The 12,334-nt window shown below is 37.7% G+C and overlaps 1 protein-coding gene across 3 annotated transcripts in view; it reads right to left on the reverse strand.

The window, feature by feature from the left end:
• JMJD1C (jumonji domain containing 1C) overlaps nt 1–12,334 on the reverse strand; it is a gene marked incomplete at both ends in the record, with an annotated part of 222,613 nt that overhangs the window by 56,543 nt on the left and 153,736 nt on the right. For all 3 annotated transcript variants that reach the window (XM_080694232.1, XM_080694231.1, XM_080694230.1), the window contains one exon: nt 933–1,038. In XM_080694232.1, coding sequence (XP_080550358.1) covers nt 933–1,038 — 106 coding nt within the window. The remainder of the gene's footprint in view (nt 1–932; nt 1,039–12,334) is intronic.

The following is a 12,334-nucleotide window of genomic DNA, read 5'->3' on the forward strand; positions in this document are numbered from 1 at the left end:
CCTGTGATCCTCTAGTTTAAGCTTCCCAAGTATTAGAATCAGAGGTGTAGCCGGGCATGGTGGCGTGTGCTTATAATCCCCGCGCTTGGGAGACTGAGACAGGAAGATCGCACAGATTCAAAACCAGCGTCAGCTACTTAGTGAGGCGCTCAGCAACCTAGTGAGACCCTGTTTCCAATAAAATATAAAATTGGTCTGGGAGTATAGCCCGGAGGTAAAAAGCCCCTGGGTTCCACCCCCAGTACCACACACACACACACACACAAAAAAAAAAAAGAATTATAGGTGTGCACCACCAATACCAGCTCAAAATTGTATTCTTAACATTGAACGACAGATCAGCAGCTCATTTCATAAACTTTGTTTTAATTTAATTTATAAGAAGCTCGTATCTATGACATAAGATTTTACTGATATAAAAGAGAATTGCTAAAACTTATAAAATATCATTGGTTTGAAGGCCACAAGTTGTAGGCAAACTTGTAATTTAATAAACAAAGCAAACAAAACTAACTAGTAATGAATGAGGTACTTGCTGAAAAAGGTGCACTAAAATGGTCAACTTTTACTTTTATCAGCTATCAAGAGCACTCTTCAAAAGAAATCAATGTGGAAAATCTACTGCAAATAATGCTTCCTTCTTCAGAAGGGATACACCTAAAGTATTGCACATTTTGGAAATTTTCCTTTCAATAAAACACCTGTGTGGTTATCATTTCATGTCAAATGCTTAGCTGAAATTTGTTAATAAGCTGGTAAAATTATAAGTATTCTATAAAAATTATGACTTGGCAATTATTTATCCCTTGGCTGTATATAACTCAATTACTAGGTTTCTATCTCTATTGCACATAATCGAATAATCACAGACAAGAGATGGCAAATTGCCTAATCCCTCCCCCCCAAATAATGCATAACTTTAAAATAGTTACCTTGCATAAAAATCTCCTGAACCTTTTGTTCTTTTACCCAGATTTTCACTTCCTCATGAAGTTGCGGGTTGTCCCTGAGAACTGGGTTTAGGCTGTCTATGTCGTCCTAGAATTACAGATTAAAAGAAAAGGTCCATATTATGCTCTCCTAACATTAATGTCACCAATTTTCCTTACTATATGATCTAAAGACTTAAGAAAATTCCTTCTTCTAAATGTATGTAAAACCAAAAATTCTTATAGTTTATAAGTCTTGTTATTAACAGTATCGAATTAAAAACCCCATAAGATTTTATCTTGACAACAATGTACTACAAAGTTAAAATTTTAGTGATGTGTTTTTCTTAATAAGTATGGCCTTATTCTAATCATCTTTTTAAGGACTGTACTATTCTTTTGGGTTCTAGAAACTGAACTGAGGGCCTCATGCTTGATAGGCAAGTACACTACCATTGAGCTACATTCCCAACCCAGGATTTTTACTATTAGAAACAACATATAAACCAAACAGCACCAGGTCATCCAAAGCTTATGGTATAACAATAGAGTATCTAGTGACAATGGCACCACCTCCAATAATGGCTAAAACATTGGGGTTTCAAACTACCAGATGTTAAAATTCACTGTCCTAACATTATCAAATTCAATTCTATTCAAACTCATCTGACCAGTAATTTCACTGCTAAGTTATTTATTTTGTTGAACTAGGAATTGAACCCAGAGGTATTCTACCTATGAACTCCAACCCCAGCCCATTTTTTATACCTTATTTTGAAACAGGATCTCACTAAGTTGCAGAGGGCCTCACAAGTTGTAATTCTGCTATCTCAGCCTTGCAAATACTGGGATTACAAGCATGTACCACTAGGCCCAGCTTAACTTTTATTTTTCAGGCCAGTGTCAAAGCATCCAAGGAACTATAATCATTTCAGGTTTGACACCAGCCTCACAACTTAGTGAGACTCCAAGCAACCTACTGAGATCCTATTTAAAAATAAAAAATCAAAGGGCTGGGGGTATAGCTCTGAGACAGGATGTCTCTGAGGTTCAACCCCCAATACCACAAAAGAAGAAGAAGAAAAAAAAATTAAATTATATCATTTAGAGTGTTACCCTTAATTTTTATCTTTTTTTTTTTTTTTTTTTTTTTTTTGCAGGTCTGGGGATAGAACCCAGGGGCATTCGACCTCCAAGCTACACCCCCTCCCCTATTTTTTTTTTTTTTTTTGAGGATTTAAAAGAGTTTATTAAAAAGATAAAAATAGGCCGGGCGTGGTGGCACACGCTTGTAATCCCCGCGCTTGGGAGGCGGAGACAGGAGGATCGCACAGGTTCGAAGCCAGCCGCGCGCGCTGGCTTAGGAGACCCTGTTTCTAAATAAAAATATAAAATAGGTCTGGGAGTGTAGCCTGGAGGTAGAAGGGCTTCCAGGAACCCCAGTACCACCAAAAAAAAAAAAAAAAAAAATGCAGAAGATAGTTACAGCCTCATGTTACTGGGTAACAAGAGGGAATAGTTTGAGCAAATTCACCCCCCTCCCCTATTTTTTATTCTTTATTTTGAAACAGGGTCTCACTAAGTTATAGAGGGCTTCACTAAGTAGCTGAGGCTGTCCGCAAACCACAATCCTTGATCCTCTGGTCTTAGCCTCCCGAATGCTGGGATTGCAAGCATGCGTCACCACACCCGGCTTATTTTATATACATATTTTTTATTTGGAAACCTGGTCTCTTAAGCCAGTGGAGGCTGGCTTTGAACCTGCATGATCCTCCTGCCAGCCTCCCAAGTGCAGGGATTGTAAGTGGGTCACACCAGTCCCGGCAAGTAAAGAGCTTTTTTTAAAAAAATAAGAATTAAGAATTACACTCAGGCATGGTGGCACAAATAATTGTGGTGCCTTGGAGGCTGAGACAGGAGGATCGCAGGTTTGAAGCTAGCCTTAGCCATGAGGCAAGACTCTCAAAAACCTGGCGAGACCCTGTTTCAAAAAGGTAAGTAAATAAAAATAAAGGGCTGGGGGTATAGTCCTGAGGTAGAATGCCCCAAGTTCAAGTCTCAGTACAAAACAAAACACGCACACACTTTACTTTTTACTCATAAAATATAATTTCTGTAAGCATTAGACATTGAGGCGTAAGGGCAGCTGGTGCCCTGAAGTCAAATTTTAGACAATACCACCATGCTCATAGGTAAGTCATTAAATTTGTTTACATAAAAAATGAAAACAACCATCTTTCTCCCCACATTTTTCAATCTGTCTTAAATATTATCCATTTTCATACCATCATCAGTTAATTTTAAGAATTTAATACAGTCAGAAGCCGGGCATGGTGGCACATGCTTGTAATCCCAGCATTTGGGAGGCTGAGACTGGAGGAGGAGGATCACTGTTCGCAGGCAGCCTCAGCTACTACTTAGTAAGGCCCTTTGCAACTCAGTGAGACCCTGTTTCAAAATAAGAAAAGAAAACAAAAACAACAACAAAAAAGGGCTGGCTGCTGGTATAGCTCTGAGGTAGAATGCCCCTGGGTTTCACCTCCAGCACTGTAAATAAATAAATGAATGAATGAATAAATAAATAAATAAATGAATAAATAAATAAATAAATAAAGTGTGGGGGGGGTACTGGGAATTGAACAGAGAAGGGAAAGAGGGCATTCTACCTCCGGGCTATACTCCAAGTATGATTTTTTATTCTTTATTTTGAAACAGGGTCTCACTAAGTTGCAGAGGGCTGACCTTCTCTCACTAAATAGCTGAGGCTGGCCAAGAACCTGCGATCACGTACTGGGATTATAAGCATGCGCCACCATGCCATGCTTTGATGATAAATTTCAGAAAAGAAAGCTTTAAAACATACACAAATTTTTAAGTAAGTGATGTTTTTGGGGGTAGAAATCAAACCTAGTGGCATTCTACTCCAAGATGTACCCCAAGCCTTTTTCATTTTTTAATTTGAAACAGAGTACTGCTAAGTAGCTAAGGCTGGCTTCTACCATGTGATCCTCCTGTCTCAGCCTCCCAAGTACTGACATTACAGGCATGCACAACTGTGCTCTGTAAGTAAGTGACATTTAACTTAGAAATCATCATGCAAAATCATACTTCATATTTGTTTTAAAAATATGATGTGCTATTATTTTAGATAATATACTTGAGGATTAATATCTTATCTAAGTATTGGCCAATATTGCAACTTAAGAAAATTAATATACAAGCTAGACATGATGGCCCACGCCTGTAATCCTGGGACAGGAGGATCAAAGGTTCAAGGACAGCCTCAGAAAGTAGTGACACTATCATCAACCTAGTGGGACACCGTTTCAAAATAAAAATAAAATAGGGCTGGGGGTGTACCTCAGAGGTAGAATGCCCCTGGGTTCAATCTCAGTATAACTAACACACACCCTCCATATATATATATATATATATGTCTAGAGTATAGCCCAGAGGTAGAAAAGCCCCTGGGTTCCACCCCCAGTACCACAAAAGAAAGAAAGAAAGAAAGAAAGAAAGAAAGAAAGAAAGAAAGAAAGAAAGAAAGAAAGAAAGAAAGAAAGAAAGAGAGAGAAAAAAATCCACTACTTGGTTGGGACTTTGCAACTTAACTAAAATTTAACCTACAGCAAATATGGGGGAAGTTACATTTATCAACCCTCAAAACACTGCAAAATAAAAAACTGGGTTTCTGAATTATTGGCAGTATCACTCTTTGATCATCCTAAATGAATAGTATGGTCTTTGAGTTTCAACATAACTATGATTTATGGGACAAGTCTATTTCCAATCTTCAAAGATAGCTATTTAAGAGTAAGAGTATTTACTTCTAGCCCTGGCTAATCTCATTTAACTTCTGCTACTTTGATATAATTCTCTCCATTTCATGGATAAGAAAACATACTCAAATATTAGGTAATTTCTCCCAAATCATCTGGCTGAAAGACAAGTCAGCAAGGGTCGGCCTGCGCCTGCCCGCCCGCCCCCCCCCTTCTCTCTCTCTCTCTCTCTCTCTTTCTTTCTTTTTGGCACTGGGGATAAAACCCAGATGCTAGGCTATATTCCCAGAACTATTTTATATTTTATTTGGAAACAGGGCCTCACTAAACTGCTGAGAGCCTTACTACTAAGTAGCTGAGGCTGGCTTCAAACCTGTGCAATCCCCCTGTCTCAGCCTCCCAAGTACTGGGATTACAAGCATGTGCCACTAGGCCCAGCTCCAGCAAGGATCTTTCAATGTCTAACTAAAATCTTTTCTACTATGAAACATCAACATACTTGTACAGTCAAAATTTTCTGCTAAATCTTCAATAACTTACTTATGATATTAGTACATGGTCTTATGAAGTGAATAAAACCCCAATTGTGCAAACTATTTTACTCAAAACCCAGAAAATGTTCGCTAAATTAAAATCATTTATGGAAATAAGGTGCTCCACAAGTTAAAATAGGTATAAAAAACATAAAGAAACTATGCTTTATTAAACTCAAAAATTTTAGTTGCAAGTCTTATTACATCAAAATACAACAAAATAGCCGGGTGTGGTGGCGCATGCTTGTAATCCCAGCATTTGGGAGGATCGTGGTTCATGGACAGCCTAAGCTACTTAGTGAGGCTCTTCACAACTCAGTGAGACCCTGTTTCAAAATAAAGAATAAAAAATTGGGCAGGGGGTGTAGCTCAGAGGTCAAATGTCTCTGGGTTCCACCCCCAGACCCGCAAAAAAAAAAAAAAAATTATATATATATATATAGCCTTGCTTTACTAAACTGTTCAATTATATCTAGGTTAAATTAAAAGATACCAACAAGTCTACTTAAAATATATTAATCAAAAATAAGTACCATATAGGGTTTCTCAGCTAACCTCCAAATTGAAACCAACCTTTGAAAAGGCTATTCTCTTAAACTTCATCCAGACCTGCTTTATATTTCTACATTTTAACTACAACTTCCTAGTATTAATGTCTTGTCCTCTCCTCTCAAAATTACCATGAGTAAAAATCAGATCAAGAAAAAGATTTAAAACCACATGTTAATATTCCTTGTGATATCTTGAATAATAGTTTTGAACTTAATATAGTTCAAAAGTCTGAAAGGGCAACTTTTCTTTCAAGCTATTTATCACCCTAGTTTTTACATAGTTGAGTCATGAGTTTAAACTTACTGAGTCACCTGCTTACAGAATCTGCCAACCACAATTTACTAACTGCAGCTTCCTCAAACTTACAACTGAACAAACTCAGGAAGGCCTAGGACTGTTTAATGTTTTCCGATGCAGTAACTGAAAACATTCTTTCAGAAGACTCCAAGCTTTAAAAAAAAAAATACTGATATATGTGGAGAAGGAAGTTCATCTAATAAAAGAAAAATTTTTATGTGTGTGTGTGTGTGTGTGTATCTCCTAGGGTTTCTCTACCTCTGAGTTAAACCCCTAGCCATGCTTCTTATTCTTATACAGGGTCTTGCTACGTTACCATTACCACACAGTGGCTTAGAGTCTGAGATCCTCCTGTCTCAGCTTCCTGGTATCTGGGTGGTACATTCCACTGTTCCTGAGTTTAGGCTTGCATAATATTTTGGGCAGGGGGGGTATTATACTAACAACTCCTATGTATAAACTAAAGCGGAGAGTGTGCTTAAGAGTGCATACTTAACTGTGCCAATGACTTTTCTGAATCATATAAGGATAAATGTGAAATCAGGGTAGTCATATACTTGTAACATAGAATAAACACCCCCCCCCCCCGGTACTGGAGATGAAACCCAGGGGCATTCTACCTCTGAGCTACATCCCCAGCCCTATTTTTTATTCTTTATTTTGAAACAGGGTCTGAGTTGCAAAGAGCCTCACTAAGTAGCTGAGGCTGTCTGCAAACCACAATCCTCCTTGTCTAAGACTCCCAAATGCTGAGATTACAAGCATGTACCACTATGCCCGGCAAAAATCCACTTTGAAAAAAAATTATTTTTTTGTGTGTGGGTTTGCAGATGGAACCCAGGGGCATTCAACCTCGAGCTATATCCCCTCCCCTATTTTGGATTATTATTTTTTTAATGGTACTAAGGGTAGAACCCAGGAGCTTTTCTACCTCTGGGATATACTCCCAGACCTGTTTTATACTTTACTTGAAAACAGGGTCTCACTAAGTTGCTGAAAGCCTCACTAAGTAGCTGAGGCTGGCTTCAAACCTGTGCGATCTTGCTGTCTCAGCCTCCCAAGCGTGGGGATTACAAGCATGCACACCAAGCCGGGTTTATAAGACATATTTAACTCAGCTGTTTCCTTCACTGATGCCAGTGTAGAACAAATGCAAATACATGAGAAATGTGTTGTTACATGCAGTAATAGACTTAAATATTCAATGTATAATTGAATATTCAATGTAATAATTAAAAAGTATTAGTGAGCTGGGCGTGGTGGTGCACACTTGTAATCCCAGCATTTGGGAGGCTGAGACCAGAGGATCATGGTTCATGGACAGCCTCAACTACTTAGTGAGACCCTCTGCAATTTAGTGAGACCCTGTTTACAAATAAAGAATAAGCTGGGTGTGGTGGGGCATGCTTGTAATCCCAGCATTCGAGAGGTTGAGGGAGGAGGATCGCGGTTCCCAGACACCTCAGCTACTTAGTGAAGCCCTCCGCAACTTAGTGAGACCCTGTTTCAAAATAAAGAATAAAAAATTGGGCAGGGGGTGTAGCTCGGAGGTTGAATGCCCCTGGGTTCCATCCCCAGACCCGCAAAAAAAAGGAAAAAAAAAAAAAAGAATTAAAAAAAAAGAAAAATAGGGCATGGGATGTAGCTTGGAGGTCAAATGCCCCTGGGTTCCATCCCCAGGCCTGCACCCCCACCCCCCAAAAAAAGAACTATCTTAGCAGTGGTTTTCGGGGAGTAGAAGCTAACAGCCAGGCTCAATAATTGAAGATGTTATTGAGAACACACACATACACATCAAATAATTTTAAGTAGTTTCACCATGAAGCAAAGGAGTAAGACTATAAATAGAATGGATATGATGAGCCAGGAGTGGTGGCATACACTTGTAATCCCAGCTTCATGCATATCTGCTCTTCATTTTAAAGTTGTTGGTTTTTTTCTCAATAATTTTTTCTTTGAATAAATCTAAGTCTTGAGAATACCTATATAAACACCTATATACAGAACAAAGGAAACCAAAAAGCTGAAAAAGGCAGAGAGACTGCAAAACATTTTAATCTGTTTGGATTTTCTGCCTAGGGAACAAATGAATCTGAAAGTAATACACAGATTTGGAGTACAGAATGATGCCAGAATGTTGGAAGTCTAAGGAAATTGTGCTGGCAATAAACTTAAGGAAAAACCTAGTCTTGTATTTAAGAAAGAACTCAATTCTTTAAAAAAAAAAAAGGCAAATGAAAGAGAAAAACATGCAAATAGGAGATCCTTTACATTTGATAGGGTGATACAAAAGAAATAATATTTTGGAATCTAAAGTTCTGGGTTTGGTTTCTGTTTGTGTGATCATGAACTATGTGAACCTATATTAACAAGTCACAACTTCTCTAGAGCTCTTTTCTTTGGCTATAAAATTGCTACTATCTATTCTTCTCCCTTCCTCATATTTCTTCCATCCTTTCCTTACAGGCTTTCATTCTCCTGTTCTATCTGTAATTCTACCAAAATATTCATAAGTAGTATATCTATAAGGTCTTGTCTTGTAAAGGATGAGGTAGGTTGAGAAATCATCACTGACCAATTAAAGTCATATGGTCAGTCTGATATTATAAGGCTCAAAAACTACAAATAAACAGAAGAAATTGAGTGAGGAAAGAAAAAGAAATATGTGACCTGAGTTTTTGACTTTCTAGTTCCTAATTCCAGTCTGAATAAAGTTCATAAATACTTTCTTGTTATGAATATACGATAACATTGCCTGTTGTATTGTTATAGTATCTATTCCCTTTTAAATTTTAATTACTTTCAAGTGAGTTTCTATTTTTGCTTCTCTCTCTCTCTCTCTCTCTCTCTCTCTCTCTCTCTCTCTCTCTCTCTCTCTCTCTCTCACACACACACACACACACACACACACACACACACACACACACACACCCTCTCCCCTCTCTTTTTGTGGTACTGGTACTGAAGATTGAACCCAGGGCATTCTACCTCTGAGCTACATAGTTGCATTGGGCCTCACTAAGTAGCTGAGGCTGGCCATGAACCTGTGATTCTCCTTTCTCAGCATCCCAAATACTGGGATTTAAGTGTGTACCACCATGCCCATGTCCTACCGTCTCATTTGTAAGTTAGATTTTTCAGTTACGTGGATAAAATAGCTTAATATATAAATCTGAAAGTATTATGTAAAATTAAGATAATAATAATTCTTTTTCTCATAAGGCTAACATAATAGTAAAGGAATGTACATAAAAATCTTTTAGGAACAACAAAATTTTAAAAATATAAAATATTAACATTACACATTACTTTTGAGATTTAAAATAATATGGCTATGCTTTAGTAAGATTTTGCAATTGGGAAAAGGAATAAATACTATCATCCTATTTTGGTTGGCAAAAAGAATCAGAAAATTTTCCCTAACAATAACCAGTGATTGCTTAGAATCTTTTGAATCTTATGTCTACAAGCATAATTTAACATATTTTAAATTCTTAACAGCAGCTACAAAAATTAAAGAGACCAGCAGATTTTTCAGCATATGATCATAACAGATTTAGGACCAAGAGAGAACTAATGCAGAGACTTATAAATGTTTTTAATCTCAGTATTGCAGAACAGCTCATTCTCAGGCCAATTTTCAGTCAAAATAACATGTTCCTGGATTCCATGGGTACACTTTCAACACACCAAGTTTTGCAACCTATTTTTACAAATGAAGAGCTAACTCTTTTTTTTAATGGCAGCAGATATAAAATGGAATAAACCAAATACATGACTTATAGAACTTTAGTACAGCATGAATAGTACATAAATGAATATATACATATACACACACACATATATATAGAATATATATAGTATTCTACCTCAGAGCTACACACCCAGCCCTATTTTGTGTTCTTTATTTTGAAACAGGGTCTCACTGAGTTGCAAAGGGCCTCACTAAGTACCTGGGGCTGCCTGTGAAATTGGATCCCATCACAGCCTCCCTAATGCTGGGATTACAATCCTGAGCCACCATGTCTGGCTTTACATAATTATTTTAGAAATTGTGGCTATATAGCTGGGCGTGGTGGTGCACGCTTGTAATCCCAGCATTCGGGAGACTGAGACCGGAGGATCGTGGTTTGCAGTCAGCCGCAGCTACTTAGTGAGGCCCTCGGCAACTCAGTGAGACCCGGTTTCAAAATAAAGAATAAAAAAATAGGGCAGAGGCTGTAACTCGGAGGTCGAATGCCCCTGGGTTCCATCCCCAGACCTGCAAAAAAAAAAAAATAAAGAAAGAAAGAAAGAAATTGTGGCTATATAAAATTAGGTAGATGAATGATAGGACAAAATTTTTAAAGAATGCAGAGCAAAATTAATAAATATTAAAGCAGGATTATCAACTTAAAAAAAAAAAAGAAAACTTCAATAAGGAAGTATAATGATTCTATTTTAACTTCTGGTTCTCTTTTTCTTGTTGTCCATGCTACTATCCAGGCTTCAGCTTGGCTCTACTATTGCAAGCTGTCACTTTTGACTAGAAATGGGATAAAGCCAAGTACTACACAATAGCTACTTCCTGCTCTGGCCACATCTAGACCACCCTCAGGCCATGCCTGCCCAGGGATGCTAATCCTACCAAGCCAACAATCTATTAGTAGTCAGTTCACAGCTGTGGTTATGATAATATTTTTTTAAATTCTTAGCCTAAAGTATATATTCTCTAATTTCATTGTTTTCATTTTACTTCAATAAGCAACCCTAAATTTCAATCAAGTGCTAATATCAAAGCAAAGTGAAATGGAAAAGGGAGATGAATATGAAAACCCAGGGAATAATTGAGATGTGTTCAACACCTGCCAAATATAATTCAGAAAGAGAAAAACAGAGAATAGAAAATTCTGAGTAAGTACTGTTAATCCAAACAACCCTAGTTTTCCAATTTTGTAGAACTTTAATTTACATATGGCAATCTCTAAATTAAAAGTTTTCTTTTTTTTGGTGGTACTGAGGTTTCTGGTCCTTCTACCTCTGGGTTATACTCCCAGACCTATTTTATATTTTTATTTGGAAACAGGGTCTCGTAAGCCAGTGTGGCTGGCTTCGAACCTGCGTGATCCTCCTGTCTCCGCCTCCCAAGCGCGGGGATTACAAGTGTGCAATACCACGCCCAGCAAAAGTTTTCATTTTTTAAGATTTAGATCGACAACCGGGCATTGTAGCACATGCTTCCCAACATTTGGGAAGCTGAGACAGGAGGATCTGGGTTCACACCTCAGCTACTTAGTGAGGCCCTTTGCAACTCAGTGAGACCCTGTTTCAAATTAGAGAAAAAAAAATAGGATTAGGGGTGTACCTTAGAGGTAGAATGCCACTGAATTCCATCCCCAGTACAGCAAAACAAAACAAAAAACAAAACCAACAAAAACAACAACTAAAAATATCTATCTCAGAAACTTCTTAAAATAAAGAAATTTGACTTGATTAGGTTAATATTAGTCAGAAATGGCTATTTTTTTCCACCTTGATCAAGTTAACAGAATTAAGAGTGAATTAGCTAGGAAGAAACTAGTAGGAAAATTAGCTAGGAAAAACTTCAAAGGTCATTTAATCCAAATATTTCATTCAAAGCTTACAGAACTTCTAGTACATAATAATACCTCCACAAAGCCCTACCAGAGCCAAAAGAACAAAAGCCTTTCTATACTTTATCGCTAATACTTAAGATAAAAATAACTACTAGAAGCCAGTGGAGTTTGACCTTCCTTGTGGGAAAAGGTAAATAAATGTTCTACAGCCATTTTTTCCTAATAACATTTCCTTAGTTAGTCAACATGAAATCTTACATACATATGCTTCCTAAAAAATTGGAGAAAAAAAATGGGACGGAGAAACCTTGGCATAGTGGTACATTCCTGTGATCGCAGGATTTGGGAGGCTGAGGCAGGAGGATCTCAGGTTTAAGGCTGGCCTATGAAGCTTAGGGAGATCCTGCTTCAAAATAAAAAAACATAAAAGCTGGGCATGGTGGCGCACGCTTGTAATCCTCGCGCTTGGGAGGCTGAGACAGGAGGAACGTGCAGGTTCAAAGCCAGACTCAGCTACTTAGTGAGGCTCTCAGCAACTTAGACCGTTTCTAAATAAAATATAAAATGGGTCTGGGAGTATAGCCCGGAGGTAAAAAGCCTCTGGGTTCCATCCCCAGTGCCACCAAAAATAAAAAATAAAAATAAGTAAATAAATAAAAAACATAAAA

This window comes from Muscardinus avellanarius (genome assembly GCF_963383645.1).
Source record: "Muscardinus avellanarius genome assembly, chromosome: 4".
Lineage (NCBI taxonomy): Eukaryota > Metazoa > Chordata > Mammalia > Rodentia > Gliridae > Muscardinus > Muscardinus avellanarius.